This window comes from Podarcis tiliguerta (genome assembly GCF_965153285.1).
Source record: "Podarcis tiliguerta genome assembly, chromosome: 17".
Classification (NCBI taxonomy): Eukaryota; Metazoa; Chordata; class Lepidosauria; order Squamata; family Lacertidae; genus Podarcis; species Podarcis tiliguerta.
Window position 1 is genome coordinate 10,371,231 of NC_139550.1, and position 18,350 is coordinate 10,389,580.

The 18,350-nt window shown below is 42.4% G+C and overlaps 2 protein-coding genes across 3 annotated transcripts in view; one reads left to right on the forward strand and one right to left on the reverse strand.

Moving 5' to 3' along the window:
* The window catches only part of DNAH6 (dynein axonemal heavy chain 6), a 124,075-nt gene extending 110,330 nt beyond the window's left edge, over positions 1-13,745 (forward strand). For both annotated transcript variants that reach the window (XM_083419152.1, XM_083419153.1), the window contains 6 exons: positions 3,678-3,805; positions 6,932-7,117; positions 8,796-8,868; positions 9,805-9,956; positions 12,004-12,226; positions 13,145-13,745. In XM_083419152.1, coding sequence (XP_083275278.1) covers positions 3,678-3,805; positions 6,932-7,117; positions 8,796-8,868; positions 9,805-9,956; positions 12,004-12,226; positions 13,145-13,248 — 866 coding nt within the window. In that variant the 3' untranslated portion in view covers positions 13,249-13,745. The remainder of the gene's footprint in view (positions 1-3,677; positions 3,806-6,931; positions 7,118-8,795; positions 8,869-9,804; positions 9,957-12,003; positions 12,227-13,144) is intronic.
* Positions 13,746-14,157: 412 nt separating this feature from the next.
* Positions 14,158-18,350, reverse strand: part of LOC310667552 (neuronal acetylcholine receptor subunit alpha-7-like) — a 107,985-nt gene continuing 103,792 nt past the window's right edge. Inside the window, exon 10 of the mRNA XM_083420188.1 lies at positions 14,158-15,906. Within this exon, the coding sequence (XP_083276314.1) occupies positions 15,385-15,906 (522 nt within the window). The 3' untranslated portion in view covers positions 14,158-15,384. The remainder of the gene's footprint in view (positions 15,907-18,350) is intronic.

The window sequence follows — 18,350 nt, forward strand, 5'->3', positions numbered from 1 at the left end:
AGCAAGGGAAGATTTGCCTCCATCATAGGCCAAGCAAGTTCCAGCTGCTTGGAGCCATTCCCTCACCTCAAAGGTCACAGGTGAAGGCTGAAGGTTAACCATAATCAAGACCAGGAAATGCCACCTGAGTAACCATGGCACCATACGAACACCATGTTATTTCTGTTCCTGACACCACACTTGAATGTGTGCGCTTGTATTCTATTTAAAAAAAAAACTTTTGTAAGCCACTTTGAGAACTTCTGAGGGTTAGAAAACAGAATATAGGCATTAAAAGTCGCATACACTAGCCAATAGATGCCCATGCCACAGCAGGCGCTGTTCCCAGCAATTTAACTTTACCCCCTAATGGCACACTTTTCCATTGCGGAGAGAGAGATGGATGCCAGCAACTATCTGCATGATGGTACCTTGCAAAGTTCTGTGTAGGGTTGTTGTTGTTGTTGTTTTGAGAACAATGTGCTTCCACTTCCAATGAAAACTTACATGTGCTTTTCTGTTCTGAAGAAGATCAGCAATATGAGGGGCAGAATCTGCCTGAAGCCTTGTTCTGTACCCTCTTGACAGGGGAGTGAGTGGAAGAAGGGAGTGCGGTGGGTGTCACCATTGAGGGGGGTGACAATATGCCAGGCGGCACTCACCGTGGGGCCTGAAGTGCACCCGAGCCACGTGGCTCTCCTGGGAGTGACGCGGTAGCTTGGGCGCCCGCAGGCTCCGAGCTGCCCCAAATGGTCCGCCCGCCGCCTCCCCCTCAGCTGTAGGGCGGCAGAGTGGAAGGAGGCAGGCAGACTCCTCGGAGGCCCCATAGAGCGTCCTGCCCTGACTCGCCCCACTCCTGGGTGCAGGGCATGTGCGTCATCCCAGGCACCCGATTGGCTTGCTCCTCTGCTGCCTCTTGGCCTTCTCTTTTGCTTTTCAGAAAATATTTGTAGGAAATCACTTCAAATGTCCTGGCTGCCCTCTAATAATTGAGAAATATCTGATAAACACTCAAGTAAGATCCAGCACTCTGCCAAAACAACAACAAACTTATCTTGAAATGGCTTGGCTTGGTTGGCTATGTTGCCCAGCACTAACTATGAAAACATCTTTTCAACAACAACAACAGACAGCTTTAACATAATTATTTTATTATTCACCGATTTAAAACTCTTATTTTAATTGGAGCTTCCCCTGAGAAGCAGCATGCAGAGCAGGTAGCATTCTTGTGGACAATTTATATTCATCTTTTCTGAGGCAGGTCATGTGGTGAAGAATGCTATATCTCTCTTGTTTAGTTGAGACAAGCTGTTGTTTTAAATAAATACCTACGCAATATCTACCTAATTAATCAAGCAATTACTCAAAGCAAAAGAGTTAATTAAGGAAGGAAAATGTTTAATTGGTTGCCAGCCCTACTAAGTAATCTGTCAACCATTCTGACAGCTATAACTGTCTTGAGCTAGCGCAGACCAGAAATGAAGAATGCTGTTTTCCACAAACCTGGAGAGCCCTGCAGTACAATCCTATGTGTGTTTTCTTAGATGTAGTTCAGTGAGATGTATTCTCTGTTGGAATGAAGGAAAGAAAGAAAATAAATATAAAAGAATTCTGTGGATGCCAAGTACACTTTGGTGAGAGAACCACAGCAGAGATTTAAAATCACAAAATATGCAGCAAAGTAAAGCTTGGAAATATAGGCCATTAGACCTTTAAAAGATACCCATCTAAGTTTCTTCCAAATTTCCCTTCTTGCTCAGCATAGAAAAAGACCACACATTTGGGAAGTTAAAACGTCAAATGCATGTGATTTCTCCATACAACATTCAGAAAAAATTGCACAGGCAGTAAAAGTTGACATAGTTTCAGTGTTGAAAGTTCCTAAATTATTGGTTTATGAATACAAGAATGGCTTGTAAGAGCCATGTGGTCTGGAACAACTAGCTCAGATCTCTTTAAGGGATAGCTCCAGATTCTATTAGCCTGGAGCAAATAACCTTGCTTGAGGAACCCGTGTTAGAAAATGTCACATATGCCAGCAGCAGAAGTTGTTTGTGGTCTTCAGTTGCTCCTCTCAAGGTATCAGGAGGGCACACATGCTTTTCATACCAGGCTTGCTTTTCCCTTCTTACATAGCAACTATTCTAGAGGCAGTCCCGCCTGGCCATGGGAGCCCATCTTTCATTTGTTAGAAGCAAAAACTATGTTTCCTCCTCCTGAGAACTGCTTGGTTTGCTAACCTTCCTACCAGACCACCTCCCTTCGCCAAGGGCATAGGATTGATAAATCCCATTCCCTGGAAAGCTGTCAGCTGTTTTGGACCTCAAGCTTGCTTTCCCTCATGTATAATCTGTAAATGTCAAGTGTATGGCGCCTGCCAGTTTATCAAACATGGCAAGATTACTAGTATTTAGATAAGTTTGTTTTTGGTGTCTTGTTTTCAGCACATACACACATCGTTTCCCTTTTTCATAGAAGTCATAGACTCATAGAGTTGTAAGGGACCCTGAGGATCATCCAGCCCCCTGCAATGCAGGAATATGCAGCTGTCCCTTACAGTGATTGAACTTGCAACCATGCTCTAGTTGTTGTTGTTTAGTCGTTTAGTCGTGTCCAACTCTTCGTGACCCCATGGACCAGAGCACGCCAGGCACTCCTGTCTTCCACTGCCTCCCGCAGTTTGGTCAAATTCATGCTGGTAGCTTTGAGAACACTGTCCAACCATCTCATCCTCTGTCGTCCCCTTCTCCTTGTGCCCTCCATCTTTCCCAACATCAGGGTCTTTTCCAGGGAGTCTTCTCTTCTCATGAGGTGGCCAAAGTATTGGAGCCTCAGCTTCAGGATCTGTCCTTCCAATGAGCACTCAGGGCTGATTTCCTTATGGATGCATTTGATCTTCTTGCAGTCCATGGGACTCTCAAGAGTCAAAAGCATCAATTCTTCGGCGATCAGCCTTCTTTATGGTCCAGCTTTCACTTCCATACATCACTACTGGGAAAACCATAGCTTTTACTATATGGACCTTTGTTGGCAAGGTGGTGTCTTTACTTTTTACCATGCTCTAACCATCTTTTTATTAAACAAAGGGCTTCAATTGAATCACTGCTGTGAACAGTGAAATCTACTTCCCTTGTGAGGTTGGCCTCACAAGGTCCACGCAACATGGAGTCCATGGTCCACGCAACATGGAGTTGAAGGGGAGACAGAGAGATTGAGCAGAGGGGTGGCCAGAGAGAACCCAGCCATTGCCCAGTGGGACTAGAACGGCTGGTTGCCACCCATGCAGACTTACCCTCTGTTGCATTTCATCTCATCTCTCTCACACACCCCTATGAGCAGGATGAGAGAAGTTGTGGTGAGCTGAATGAACTTACGGAGGTTAGGCTCCTGGTTCAAGGTACATCCTTAATCCTAACAACAGGTGCAGAAATGGCTCTGCCAAATGCTTCTGTTGCTGTCAAGAGGGTAAGAGACCAATGGGCCTGTTGGGCTTGTGGCGTTTTTTAAAACCATGTATGAAAGTGGGTCAGAAGGAATTTCTCATGTTGCTTGCTGGCCCCCGAGTTCTTGCTTAGTAGAAAATAAGGCCCTTATTTTTTTTAAAAAAAATAGTTGCTGACGATAGCTGTATGTTCTAAATGGATGGTAATGACATGGACAAGCTTTGTTCAGAGTTTAACTCAGCATTTGTGTTGCAGAAAAACTTGACATGGACGTAGCTGCAGAAACCCTTTTTGTCAGGGATGACAAAGGGCGGTTGGACTCTCTGACTACAGTCCTTGGGCAAGAAGTGGATCGTTTCAACCGACTTCTCATTCTGTTAAGGGTATAACAATATTTTTTTCCTTGGCTGGCATAAATATTGATGTTACTGATTTGCTGTGCTTGTATTTAGAAGCCAGTTCTGTGGAAGGGCAGCCTTATTATGCTAAGAATCAATATGCCCCAAAAGCTACTCTTGAGAAGCTTCTGATCTTAGCATAATATAATAAACCAGAGCTGAATATAATGAAAAGGCTCTTGAGATTCTGCTGGGAGAATGCAGTGAACCTGTAAGGCCAACCAATTATCTGTTGTGTCACTGTCTTAAGATGTCAGCAAAGCATCGTTTAGAATTTGTTTGTTTCTTAAATTTATGAACTGTTAAATTTGTAGGCTACTAGATCGTAAGAAAACCTCTAAGGAGTTTACAAATTATCCTATAAAAAGAGAAATATTACGTACTTGTCCTTTAAATATTTGGGGGAATGACAATGGCTTTTTAAAAAAGAGTTTTGAAAACAAGGCATCTAATAAAATGCTTCGATATTTTATTATTGCAGGGAACATGCATTCTTATATGACAGGGATTCATAAGGCCATCCTTCCTCTCCTCCCTTGAATCTGGATGTGATATGTTGTGTCTACTTACGGTGCCATGTTAACCTCCAGCACTGTTCACTGGGATGGGGTATAGGATATTTGCCTCTACACCAGTCTCCCATCAGTGGGGAGGAGAGCTGTTGGGTCTGTCGCAACCTCAGCTTCGCCAAGGCAGGCAGTAGACTCCCACTCCTGCCGGTGGTTTCCTGAGAGCACCAGGCAGTACAAAGTTTCAAAATGGGGAGTTTCAGGGTACGGTGGCAGTGACTCTGCAGCTGGTACACCTTGGAAAACCATAGCTTTAACTGTGCGGACCTTTGTCATCTGTTTTTTTCCCCTGGAAGACATAAGGAATAGGTTGGTTGGTGGGCTGGCCGTCTGGTTTTGCAGACTACAAATCCTCAGGGAAACTGATGAAACTGTAATTATCACGTGGTAATTTTACGGAGGATATGTGAAGAAATGTATCGTGGTCACATCTGTGTGTTTGTTTTTGGCAAAAGCAAATGTCTGTGTACTGGTGCCTTGTTGCTCTTGCCTCTCTTTCCTCCTCTGCTCTTGTTTTCTTCCCCATTCATGGAATTCAGATGGTACATTTCTCAAAACAGGGAGTTGCCTTTTGCTTATCACTCTTGTAAAGCATACACCGGTGACATTATAATAAAAGCAAGTGAAAGGTGTGTGCTAGAAGCTAAAGCAACACTCTCCTACTTCTGCCTTGTACAGCTTGTTCCACAATGCTCCAGTGTTCTTACTTGAGGCCAAGCCCTACAGTGCAATCCTATTCATGCTTTCTCAGAAGTAAATCCCATTTACTTCAATTGCATCTACATCGAAGATGGTATGCATAGGATTTCAATCTTGCAAATGGCGAAGAAAATTGGAGAAGGAAAACCTTCATAGTTTTCAAATGCCACATCACATGACATGAAATGCCCAAAGCTTCTTGTACTTCACATCTGTCCTTCCTTAGCCTCTTATTCCCTATACAGTGGTACCTCAGGTTAAGTACTTAATTCGTTCCGGAGGTCCATTCTTAACCTGAAACTGTTCTTAACCTGAAGCACCACTTTAGCTAATGGGGCCTCCTGCTGTCACCGGGCCGCTGGAGCACGATTTCTGTTCTCATCCTGAAGCAAAGTTCTTAACCTGAAGCACTATTTCTGGGTTAGCAGAGTGTGTAACCTGAAGCGTATGTAACCTGAAGCGTATGTAACCTGAGGTACCACGGTATAATTTGATTCTTTCCTTTCGAAAGTTGCTCTTTTCTTCTGCAGCTTAGATAATTTAAGTACTTTCCACCTGGCTTTCCCCCAGCATAGCGATTTGGCCACAGAACGGGATCATATATCTTTGGCTCTAAGGACTGAGGAGTCCCTGGCTGCTACACATTGCTACAGTGGCTGCATTTGGAAGTGCTGCTTTCACAGAATGCAAGATTGATTTTATGATTTTCTCTGCCACCCATAAGGGTTGCAGTAAGCTTTGTGGCACAGTAGCATATAGTGGTTTTTTAAATTAATTGTTATCAATCTTCATTACTGCTAAAAATACTCAATAACCTTGGAGGAATGGAGTGGACAAAACAGGATAACAGCTCCAAGAACATATCACTGTTTTTAAAGGTAAAGGTACCCCTGCCCGTACGGGCCAGTCGTGACCGACTCTGGAGTTGCGCGCCCATTTCGCTTAAGAGGCCGGAGGCCAGCGCTGTCCGGAGACACTTCCGAGTCACGTGGCCAGCGTAACAAAGCTGCTCTGGTGAGCCTGCACCAGCGCAGCACACGGAAACGCCGTTTACCTTCCCACTATAAAGCGGTACCTATTTATCTACTTGCACTTAGGAGTGCTTTCGAACTGCTAGGTGGGCAGGAGCTGGGACCGAACGACGGGAGCTCACTCTGCCGCGGGGATTCGAGCCGCCGACCATACGATCGGCAAGTCCTAGGCGCTGAGGTTTTACCCACAGCACCACCCACGTCCCTATCACTGTTTTTAGAGGCATATAATTTTACTAACAGGGAATTTTCACCCTTGTTTCTCTGCATATTTGGTTGTGTAGTGTTTGATTACAGATAATCCCCAATGCCAGTCAAGAAAGTTTTACTGCCTCCATTTGGCTGAAGCATTTTGGGGCAAGAAGCTAAAAATATGTAACTAGTTCCTGTGCCTTTAGTATAAAATTAATCAGTGTTAGGCCTGTGGGTTTTGCATTTTCAAAAAAGCCAGCAGTGCTTTTCTTCTAGAAAAAAAGGTACTCATAATGAAGTTGTTACAGTAAGGGCAGCTTCCCCGCCCCCCTAAATCAATAAAAATGCTTAACTAACTGAGGTTCTGTCCCACTAACAAAAATCCTGGCTACATCCATGGGCTCCTCAATGTTCCAAAAGTGCAGAGGTGAAGTGCAGAACTCCTTCTCCTCTTCCTGCTCCTGCTGTGGAAGGGAAGGAGGGATGAAGTAGCCTCCTGCTGGAGGATTGACTGCAGCAAAAGCAAAGAGAGGGTGCCATTATGAGCCTGACTGGACTGTCACAAGAGGCCTTGGTTTTCCATGGCACGATAAAACACACTATCATTGTTTAACTTCCAGACCTCTCTACAAACGCTTAACAAAGCTATTGCAGGATTCGTCGTGATGTCGGAAGAAATGGAGAGAGTGTACCACAGCTTTCTTAACAACCAGGTTCCATCCCTGTGGGCCAATGCAGCCTACCCATCACTGAAACCTTTAGGAGGATGGGTCAAAGATCTCGTGCTAAGGACGGCTTTCGTAGATGTAAGTATAAATGCTGTTGGTTAAGGGCTAGAGGGATTGTAGGGTTCAGAGCTGACCTTGATCTTTCAACTGTGGGGGATATTACGAAAGCAAGTCCTTTCATTTGGAACCCCTGTCTCAAAAGCTGACACATAAAATGGCACACATTAATTATTCTTGTTACACCCAATATTATAGCTTTACAAAATACAAGCAAAAACCAGGTTCATGCCCTGAGTAGCTTTTGCAGCTCTGTTCCCTCTCAATCAGGAGAGGCGGCTGAGGTGCTAGGCTCTTACTTGGAGGCAGTTGCGTAGGGGCCAACAAACTGAAACTAGATCCAAAATGCAGAATACTGCCTGGGGTTTGATTTGGAACTTGTATAACCCCTGCTTTAAAACAGCCACGGTTCATTTCTGGGCCCAATTCAAGGCTCTCACACCAGGGTTTAAAGCCCTATATGACTTAGGCCCCAAATTTCTGAAAGACCATCTCCTTCCATTCAAATGCTCTTGGGTATTAAGATCAGCAGGCAGGTCCCTCTTGGTAGTTCCACTTCCATTGGAGATTCAGGGAGGTGTTTGCCGAGGAGAGGAAATTTGCTGTGACATCCCCTGAATTTTAATTGAGTAGAACAGGTGGAGAAAAACAAGTGTAAGGACAAGAATAGACACTTACATGGGCTTTGGCTTCATTTCTTTATAGGATGAAGGACTAAGGGATTGGAGCAGAGTCTTTTTTAGTAAGGGCTTTGAAGAAACTGAGAGAGGTGGCACCGTGTGGGTGTTTTGCAAGGGAATTTCAGGCATAAGAACTAGGAAGAAGGAATGAACAGCATCAGCTAAAAAAGCAGGGACCTTCAGGCAATTGAAGTGTTGAAGGAATGAAGGCCATAGGCTGGTTTATTAGGAAGAAGAGATAAGGGCGAAACACCATACAAAGAATATAAACACTAATGAGTGGAATAATAGAAAACTATGTGAAAATGCAGGCCTTCCCCATTTATTGCAACTTGGCTTCCTTCTCAATTGAATTAGTAAGTGCTGCTGCCAAATATGAGTCACAGCAAAAAACAAACAAACCAGGGAACAATTTGCAAAGTGAAGCCAATATTCCCCATTCTTGGCATTCTTCACAATGCAGGGTTGAGAGTAATTATGCTATTGCTCCTCCTGATTGGATTAGCTGGTTACGGTACTTAACAGCACATGTGAACAGCACATGTGTAGTTCTTTATCTCCCTGACATCTGATGGGAGGGTGTACTGTCAGATGATCAGACAGGGGTAGAAAAGAGTGTGCTGGGTTAAGGCTGGATCACATCTTCCCACCTAAAAGAATCGGCTTCAGAAGCCCTTTACCACTCGAGTTTCCTAGGAAATGCAGGGTCCATTGGCTTCTGATCTTCATGAGAGTTGCCTTTAGCTCAAATCAATATGTGAAAACCACAACAGCAGCCATTAGTGAGCCGCCTTCTGATGCACTCAAGGTTTTCTGGATTGGGGCCAAAAGTAATGATTTTTTTTTAAAAAAAATTAAAGTCATATCCAGTTAGATGGAGGACCAGAATTCTAGCTAAACCTATTTCTGCTGTCCATCAATGCAAATGAGCTGAGGTGAATCCGTAGTTTTAGCGAGTTAAATGGAATGTCAGATTTCACACCTAGTATATCTATCATCTGTTGTGTGTGTTTTCCTAGTTCTGGCTCAAAAGAGGCAAGCCTAAATCATTCTGGATCTCTGGATTCTTTTTTCCACAAGGATTTTTGACAGGTAATATTCACTATTCCCTCTGTTTCTGATATTCTGGCATACTGACTGCATCAAAACAGTACCACACATATATAGCTCAGGAGGTACCCGCAGATTTGAGGAAACATCAAGACGATTTGCGGAAGTACAAACAAACTTTTGCAGAGGAAGTCCCTAAAGACTGCATGGAGCAGTCAAGGATGTGCCAATTATAGTCTTTTTCTGACGTAGGTAGTGGGGAAGAGAGTGACTCCATCAAACTTTTGCAGAGGAATCCTAACAGCTGATCAGTTAGATTTTATTTGTTAAAATGGAACACTCGGGTACATTGGATTCCTATCCAACAACAAATGTGTGTGAGAGAGACTGTTTCTTTGCACTTGTATAATTGTATTCAACTAACATTTACTCAGAGCAGAGTCATTGAAATTAGTGCCCCTTACTAATGTAGGCCCAATTAATTTTAAAGGATCTATTCTGGGCAAAAGTTAGCTAAATGCAACACATATCCTCTTATTTGAATTGGAGATTCGTATATAGAACAAGCAGGAAAATAATGTCTCCATTTGAATTGTCTTTGAATTCTAATGTTAATATGAATGATTCTTTATTGTATTTTGTGTTCTGAATTTTAAAAGTAATAAGAAAATTAAATAAAAATGTGAATGCAGCGATTCTGAGTGAACTAATAAGCCATAATAAGCATTTATGTGTTCTGTTCCAAAATAGTATGCTTTCATCTTCATTTCAGCATAGTGCTTTATAATGGTTCAGTGTTCTTTGAAAAATGTTTGAAAGTATGGAAATTAAACAATCAGCTATTATTTTGGTTTGGTTTCTAGTAATAAATGTGCCAATGCTTTTCTTTTCTGTGAATGCTATCCCAAATTCTAGTTACTCTCTCCATGAATAATTACTGTTGTTGCTTTTAAAACGTGTCCCTCTTATATTTTTCAGGTACTCTTCAGAATCACGCTCGAAAATATAACTTGCCAATTGATGAGCTTAGCTTTAGTTATAACATGATCCCTGTCTATCGAGATCAAATGCAAGTTGCAGAAGCTTCGAAGTTTTGTCCGTTTGGACACGACTTGCCAATGGATGCTGAGGTACTTAAGTTCCTGTGTTTGTGAACAATATCCGTTTACACAGAAAGAATATATTATTCTGGGTCTGCAGAACATACCTCAATCTGTTTTGATATTCATTCACACTTTCATCTGGAATTTTCACAAGTCGGTGTTTTGTTTTGTCACCACTGATGTGGAAATATATATATATCTCAGCCATCAGCAGATACTTACATTCACTCTGTGTGTTCCATTTAAAAATTAGTGAATAGTCTTTTGCAGCAAAAACAATGAGGCTTTGTCACACAAGTTAATGACGTAGTCAATGCCTGAACTATAGCTGCAAACCTAATCATATCTGCTTAGAAGTAAGTCCCACTGAATTCATCTGTGCTTGCTCCCATGTAAATAGGTTTGGGATTGTAGCCACTCATGCTGCCTCACTGTTAAGATCATGTTCATGGAAGACAATCTTACTTGGCTATGAGTGATCGCCAAAGAAGAAGACGACTCATGCTGCCTTGATTTCACCATTAGTATAAACTTGTTTGGGGAAAGGAATTTTAATTTTAAAACACATAGAGGGTCTAAAATGAGCAGTCATGTCCAGATGGTTATCCCCAGTTTGTCCCAAAGGGTAGAATTTTAACTGAGGAGTACAGATAAAATCCAAAGGCAACTAAAGTGATCACTTCTTTTCCATGTGGGGGAAAAAAATGATTGATGCTTTCTATTGTTTTTGAAAATTCACAACAGGAATCAGGTTAAGGTTCATATCCTACCCCCATTTACCTGGGATTAAGCCTCACTGAATTCCGTGGGATTTACCTATTGGTAGACATGCTTAAGACTGCAGTTTTAGTGCATATAGGCTGCCTTGGCAAGAAACAACACTTCAGAAACAAGAAAAGCAATTAAAATATATCTCAAAGCAATTTGCATATTTATTTTTCCTATGATGTGTGCATGGTGTTTTTTTTAAAAAAAAAATGTTGCTGAGAACTAAGTTGAATAGCTTTCACAACAGACGCTTGTCTGTGCCACAGTGGGGGTCAAGTGGGCAGACTAAAGGAAATTGATGTAATAGGATATTTACAATGGATTTCTCCAGCATCACTAATCCTCAGAATTATATTTAAAGAACAACAGAATTTATCTAGTGTAATTTAAATTCCTGTTGCTTCCCCCCAATTTATCACAAGAAATACGGGGGAGGGGGCCCTACGTGTGATCCCAGTAGTAAGAATACAAGGAATAGGACGAATAGGAAGAATGGGGCCAGATATAGGGTGTTCTTAGTGGAATTGTAAAGTTGGAAAGGAACCCCAAAAGTCATTAAGTCCAACCTCCTGCAATGCAGACATTGCAACTAAAGAATCATTGACAGATGGCTATCAGAACTATGCTTAAAAATCTCCAGTGAAGGAGAGTCCATGTATTATATCTTTGTGAGCCATCCCAGACTCCCCTTGCACTTGACCTGGGAAATGCAGTTAGTGCAGAATGTTGCCGAGAGGAGCGAGACCCTATTAGCATATGACACCTCTGCTCAGGGATCTGCGCTGGCTGCCAGTTTGTTACTGGGTCAGGTTCAAGGTGTTGTTACTGGTATACAAAGCCCAATTGGCTTGGGACCAGTTTATATACGGGGTCACCTTATCTATGCATATGTTGAAGTGTTTCAATCTCTTTTTAGTCTGCTGTTGATTTTAATTGTTTTTAGCTCCTAGTTCTTAATGATAGTTTTCTATTAATTGTGAACTACTTAGAGGTTATATATATATGTGTGTGTGTGTGTCTATATATATACATATATACATATACACACATATATATACACATACAGGGTGAGTCCTTTAAAAGAGGCCCCATGGACACAGAGTACACATGCTCCATGGGGCCTCTTTTAAAAGACTCACCCTGTATATAATAAAGAAATGTGTAAGTTCTTACAAAAAAGGGACCATGTTATTGCCAAGAGGTGAATAGTGAGATCAGCTTTGATGATTAAGTTTATTTTTGTTGGCTACTAGACTTGAGTTGTGTGGGTTTCCCCCCCCCCCCAACCTCTTGATACTTCTTTCAGCTGCCCTCTCCTGAAGATGGTGTGTTGGTCCATGGCATGTTTATGGATGCCAGTCGCTGGGACGATGAAGAGATGGTCATCGAAGATGCCTTGCCTAGGCAAATGAACCCAGTGTTGCCGGTAGTGCATTTTGAGCCGCATCAGAATTATGAGCCAGACCCGTCTCTGTATCATGCGCCACTCTATAAAACGGGAGCAAGAGCAGGAACACTGTCCACCACAGGTAACTGCTTCTTTTATGAAAATGATGGGAAGCATATACTTTAAATTAGTTTTGTATATAGTAAGAAAAATCTGTATGTGTGGACACTCCAGACATGAAGTCATCTAAGCTATTACAAGTAGACCATGGCTCTTAAGTAATTTAAAATATTAGGGTGAGCTTCTCAGCTCGATCAAAATTGGGGCTGGCAGCTATGGTCAAAAGCATGTGACCTACATTTTCTCATAATAAAGTTTAGTGAGCTTCATATCCTAAACTCTCTTAGTTGGCAATTGCTGCCACCGTGGCCGCTCTCGTGGCAAGGAAACAGACCTCCCTGACTGCCACTGTGCTCTCTTCCCACCCCTTCTCCTCTGTGGCTGCTGTGGCCACGGTGGGAGTGAGATTAGGCTGCATTTACCTCTGTGTATGCCCCTTTTGCCACTTTCCCTGGTTTCCAGAATGCCAGGAAACGTGCTTTCCCAGGGACACCCAAATATTGTCGGTTTCCCTGGGAAGTTTGCAGACAAGCCATAGCAGGGAAAGGAGGGGCTTCTGGTGTTGCACCAGCCCCTGGGAAAACTGCATGCCCCAGAGACCGCCTTGGCCTTATGCACAGCTATGCAAGGCCCCAGGCACCAAAGAGGGGAAGGAGGGAGCCTGCCCTTTTGCAGTTTGCCACCAAAGCACACCACTGCCAGGGAGTGGAGGGAAGACCACTGGTAAGAAGATGGAAGGGGGCGGAAAATGTGGGTGGGAGAATCAGGTCTGTTGGTATCCTAGCCCTTATATTCAGGTTGCATTCAGTCTTAATGGAATAACTGAGTTGAACTACTTATTCCAGATTTCACGTACTATACTTTATACAGGTTTTAATGGTTACTAGCTTTAGAGCCAGTGGGCACATGGTAACAAAGTTCTTGTTACTTTTTGAATTAGGTCATTCCACCAATTTTGTGGTCACCGTCTTATTGCCTTCCAAAAGGCCAAGTGACTATTGGATCTCCAAAGGCTCTGCGTTGCTTTGCCAGCTGAACGAATAGTTGGGACATGGTTGCTGTCCACCAGCATAAGTCTGCATTGTGCTTGCACCATATGGCAGGTGCAGAGTTGTAAAGTTACATCAGCGTCGTGCTCATCGCATTGGTATGCTATATAACCACACTGTCAGAACTGTTCCTCCCTTTCAATTGATTTTTTATTTGCATTAGACTTCATGAATAAGTTGGATGTAGTGTTCATTTCCCACTGCTCTCCTTTGCTTTTCATTTACTGCTTCAATATTTTATGCATCGGTAGTACCTTTTTTTAAGCCTACTCCTATAGTATGTGCATGTTTCAAATGAAGAAAAATGCTTTGCATCAAAGGGATAACATTGTGAATCCTGTGCTGTAAGCTTTTATATCTTGGTTTCTTTGCGAATGCAAATTGCTTATAATGGGAAAAGTTTCTAAGAAAAAAAATGTTGCAATCGGCAATTGAATGGCTAATTCCATTTTGTCTGAAAAATTTATGCAATAAACGTTTCCTTTTCACACACACGTGCACACCATAATAGTTATTGGGAGGGGAAGGAAATAAGCAATGCTTGCTTGTCTCCATTTTCAATATGACTTGGCAGCTTGCAAAAAAGTTGGGAAATGTTACATTCTACAATAGATCCAATAATAACAAACTCCTTTACTGTACTCGCGTTTGTATAAACTTTGTTCTTCCCTGTATAGATGACACATGGCATAAGTAGTGTCAACTCATCATATGATGATGACAGTTGCCACATCAGTATCTGGTCATCAGAAGCCCTTATCAGGTGACTGATGTCATGAGAAAGTATTTTAGGCTGCAGTCCTGACCTCTGCCTGGTAGTGGCAGGGCTGGATTGAGGAGCACCGGTACTGCCCTGCCATTCACACTGGCCAGAATGGAAAGCAGGGGGAGGAGAAGAGGAAATGCCCCATGCCTGTGCCAGTTTAAAGGCTGGCACATCAAAGAGGCCCAACTTGGACCCATTGTTGCCACATGACATCAGTAGGGCTGGCTCAGGATCCATTCTGGGGTGTTCCAGTGGCAGGAATACCACCTTGGGGTGCTTCTCACCACTGGGCTCCCCACAAGCAGAACCAGTGGAGTCAGGGACCAACCTCCTCTCCTAGGTACTGCAGATCATGGGTTTGGATTGCTCTCCCCTGCAGTAGTTATAGCTTTCAGCAGTAGAGCTCTCCACCATCTTAATGGACTTATAGGTCATCTGAATGCTCCCTTACACATTGCAGTCTATGACAAATAGTTCCTTACACAAGGGCATTTCATGTGCATCCAAACCTTTGCTCAGATACACATTCAGATGCCTACCTGAACATGCACCTGATTATAACGATCATTCTCAATCCAGCAAGTGATACCCATAATGCTTTCTAAACGTTTGGGACTATGTACATCCTAACAGGCTAGAATAAATAAGCATTAGACCAATACAATTTAATGAAATTTGATTATGTATACAAACACATTTGCGGCTTTAATGCTTCACTTAGGGAAAGGTGATAAGTTGTTATTCCTATGAGTATGTTGGACACTGAAAAACATTTTGAAGATATTCCCAGGGCAAACTGGATAAATATTTCAGGCCATCACAATGGTGATAAAAGCTAAAACTCGCCATTTATTTGGCAAACCGCAATATCATTCAAGGCAAAAGTGATACATTACCATAGATGAACTTTGCGTCAAGATGCAAACAAAGATATTGAAAATGACACATAACGTGTTTAAGGAAATGACAGCAAATAACGTGTTTAAGGAATGGTTTACAAATGCAGCAAAATGTTCACTAGTGTTTTCCTAGTAGCACTTATACTTGACTAATTACTTGGCAACGCATATGTCGTATATCAGGTTTCATCTAATATTTATCAGAGATCATGACCACAAGTACAGGGAGAGGACACTGTTTACAAAACAAGTAACAGAGCCAGGTACTTTAATCCTGTACCTTGTAATCTCTAATATTGGGGGAGACAACTGGGTGCTGAAATTCATTCCAACTCCTTTCCTTTATTGAAGTCGGCACACAAAGTGCGCTTCCCAATTTTAAAATCTCATTGTTTAACAAAATTAATGGCATCAATTCGTAATTCCCCAATAACCTTTGGGAGTTTTCTGTTGGTTTCTGAGATCCTTATGTAAAATCTTTTGTAACAGCTTCAATGAAATTTGGAGCAGACATTAGTATTGTGAGCGTGCAGATGATGGCAAAGAGTGAAAACGCCACGAGGCACAATCTGTCTATGACAGCAGCAGCAAACTTCCATTCACTGCAGATTTCTTCCCCTTCGTCCTGTTTTCGGAAACGGGCTGCAATGAACTGAACTTCTTCCAGGATTTTCACAATCACTGGGATAGTGTCCATTAAAACTTTCCTTTGAGTAAGCTCGGCATCTTCAGGTGAAGAACTGGGACCTTTTCCACCCTTATCGCTCATATCACTGTTCTGTGGGCAGCAAGGGTTTTCCATGACCTGGTAGCTGTAGATCACGTTGCCATTGCTAGATTGGTGTCCTGGTAAGACGTTCATTTCTACGCTGCTGACGCTTGACTGGTGTCTAGAGTGGCTGTATTTGCAAGAAAGGGGTCTTAAGCTCTCGCCAGGTTTTTTCATTCTCAAAAACCAAGCACACCAGTTCAGCAGAACTACACGAACCTGAAAAACAATACAGAAACTATCAGCACATTTCTCAGAAGCTTTGAAAGACCAACTTTACAAAAAATACTAATTGCACCAAGAAGCATCAGGGGAAATGTGTTTTGCAAAGGGATTTTGCCATTCTATAAATTTCTGTATGAAGCGTCATAGATCATGACTATCTAGAATGAAACAAAGATGTCAGGAAAAAACAATTTTTGTATTAACTGTGCTTCTACTAGACTTTTACGTTTCAGGCCACTAATCTGGAAAATAGATGCCTCAGGTGCATTACAAGAACTCTTCTTATAGCTGTAGTGGAAGCAGTCTCTATTGAGTACTTACAAGAAATTAAAATTGGTTAAGAAACTTAACTACCGGAAAGTGATTAAATTATTGAAGTCAAAGAATTTAAACAGGGTTGAACTGTTATCAGTCTTAATCCTTTAATGTATAGCAGTGTGAAGGAGTATTCTATTTATAAAGCAAGTCTCTTGGATTATCTCATGTAGGTGATAGTGGTATAGATTTCTTTGGTAACTTGTATAGTAACAGATTACACCATCTCTATTGAGTATCTTGTTTGAGAAACCTCATGCTTTGTTGAGAGCTAATTGAATCAAAAAAGCTTGGAAAATGGGACCTTGTGTCCAGCCCCAAGGGAAATTAGATTAATCAACTACATATCAACCATGAAGAGGGAGCTCTCGCTTGCAGAATAGTTTCCTGACACAACTAGACAAAGAACTCTCACCGGTAAGGACCTAGCCTTGAATTTTAATTGCTTATTTCAAACCAATAGTTTTAGCATTGGAATAAATGCAACAGAGAAACAAAATGTTGTACTATACCCCCATGTAATATTAGCCCGTGGCTGCTGCTTCTACTTTGCAAGTTTCCCTTGGGAATGGGCAATGAGAAAAGACATGGGGCGGATGTTCCTGGCAACCCATTTTCCCAGTGTTCAATCTGCCAGCAGGATTAGAGTCCCATGTTAATAAATAAATAGTTCTGAAAACCTGCTTGGCCAATAGGAGCTTCATGAGAAAAGAGACTGCTATAGTGGGGTAGGAGAGCTGAAAATAATGGCAATATATTTCACATCCAACGACCAACAAGCCCCTGTGGTTTCAGAAGGTACATGGGTAAAGGGACCCCTGACCATTAGGTCTAGTCGTGAACGACTCTGGGGCTGCGACACTCATCTCCCTTTACTGGCCAAGGGAGCCGGTGTACAGCTTCCGGGTCATGTGGCCAGCATGACTAAGCCGCTTCTGGCAAAGCAGAACAGTGCTTACCTCCCCGCCAGAGTGGTACCTATTTATCTACTTGCCCTGGCGTGCTTTCAAACTGCTAGGTTGGCAGGAACAGGGACCAAGCAACAGGAGCTCACCCCATTGCGGGGATTTTAACCACTGACCTTCTAATTGGCAAGCCCTAGGCTCTGTGGTTTAGACCACAGCACCATCCGTGTCCCTTACATGGGTAGATGAGTCTAAAAAGCCCGGGACACAAATTTTCATGACTCTCTAGCGGCTATGGTGGCTCATTTACCAGAAGTAATATCTAGGGGTGTTGCGAGTGGGGCTTGCATGTGTGCCCCTGCCCCCATCTCTGGTTTAACCCTAGTATTACAATAGAACCTTAAACTTGCTTGCAGGAAGCAAGGATCCATCCATTTTTCCCCATGGAGTAATTCCCAGTTTGAACCCTTTGCAACTAAGGAGGTGGGTTGATAGGAGATTCCCCCAATCTGTTATTTGGAACTAGGCACACTTCTAGAGGCAGAATTTGGTACTTGGCAGGTTCCACACAGGTGAAGAGAAGTACCTGGGATAACAGGCCACTGGCACCTTTCAAACATTCAGGTAGGTGGAAGAAAAGGTGAGAACTGGGAGATTGTTTCCAATCTATTCCTGGTAGATAGGAGCACTAGGAGGGAGGGGAGTGGGTCATTTCCTGTGTGCTTGGAAGATACTGTGAAGACTGCTAGGAAATGCAGAAATGAGGCCATTACACCAAGTATAAAGGATTTTAAAAGGGATGGGTGCTTGTTTTCAGGCCTTGCCATTAATAAAGTAGTCCAGAATCCTGGATCTTCACAACAACAGAAAATGGCCAAAGGATTGGGTCTCTTTAGAGCTCAGATTAATAGAAGCTCTAGCCTGATACTGAAGGATAAAGGTATGGCCTTTCTCAAAGGCTCTATTGGCACGCACTGAATTCAGTTATACTGATCTTTTTTCTGATCTATATCAAAAGTGCTCTCCGGCTTGAATCTTTTTTATTCCTACAGATCGCAATGGAACAAGAAGCAGCAATTCAAATAAGTGAACCATGCTTTGATACCGCATCTAAATTATTTGAGAAATTTCCCTAACCCTACTGCATATATAACAATTGTCTAACCTCAGCAAACACAGAGAAACTACAAAGTTCTTTTTAAAAATTGTGTTGTGGAA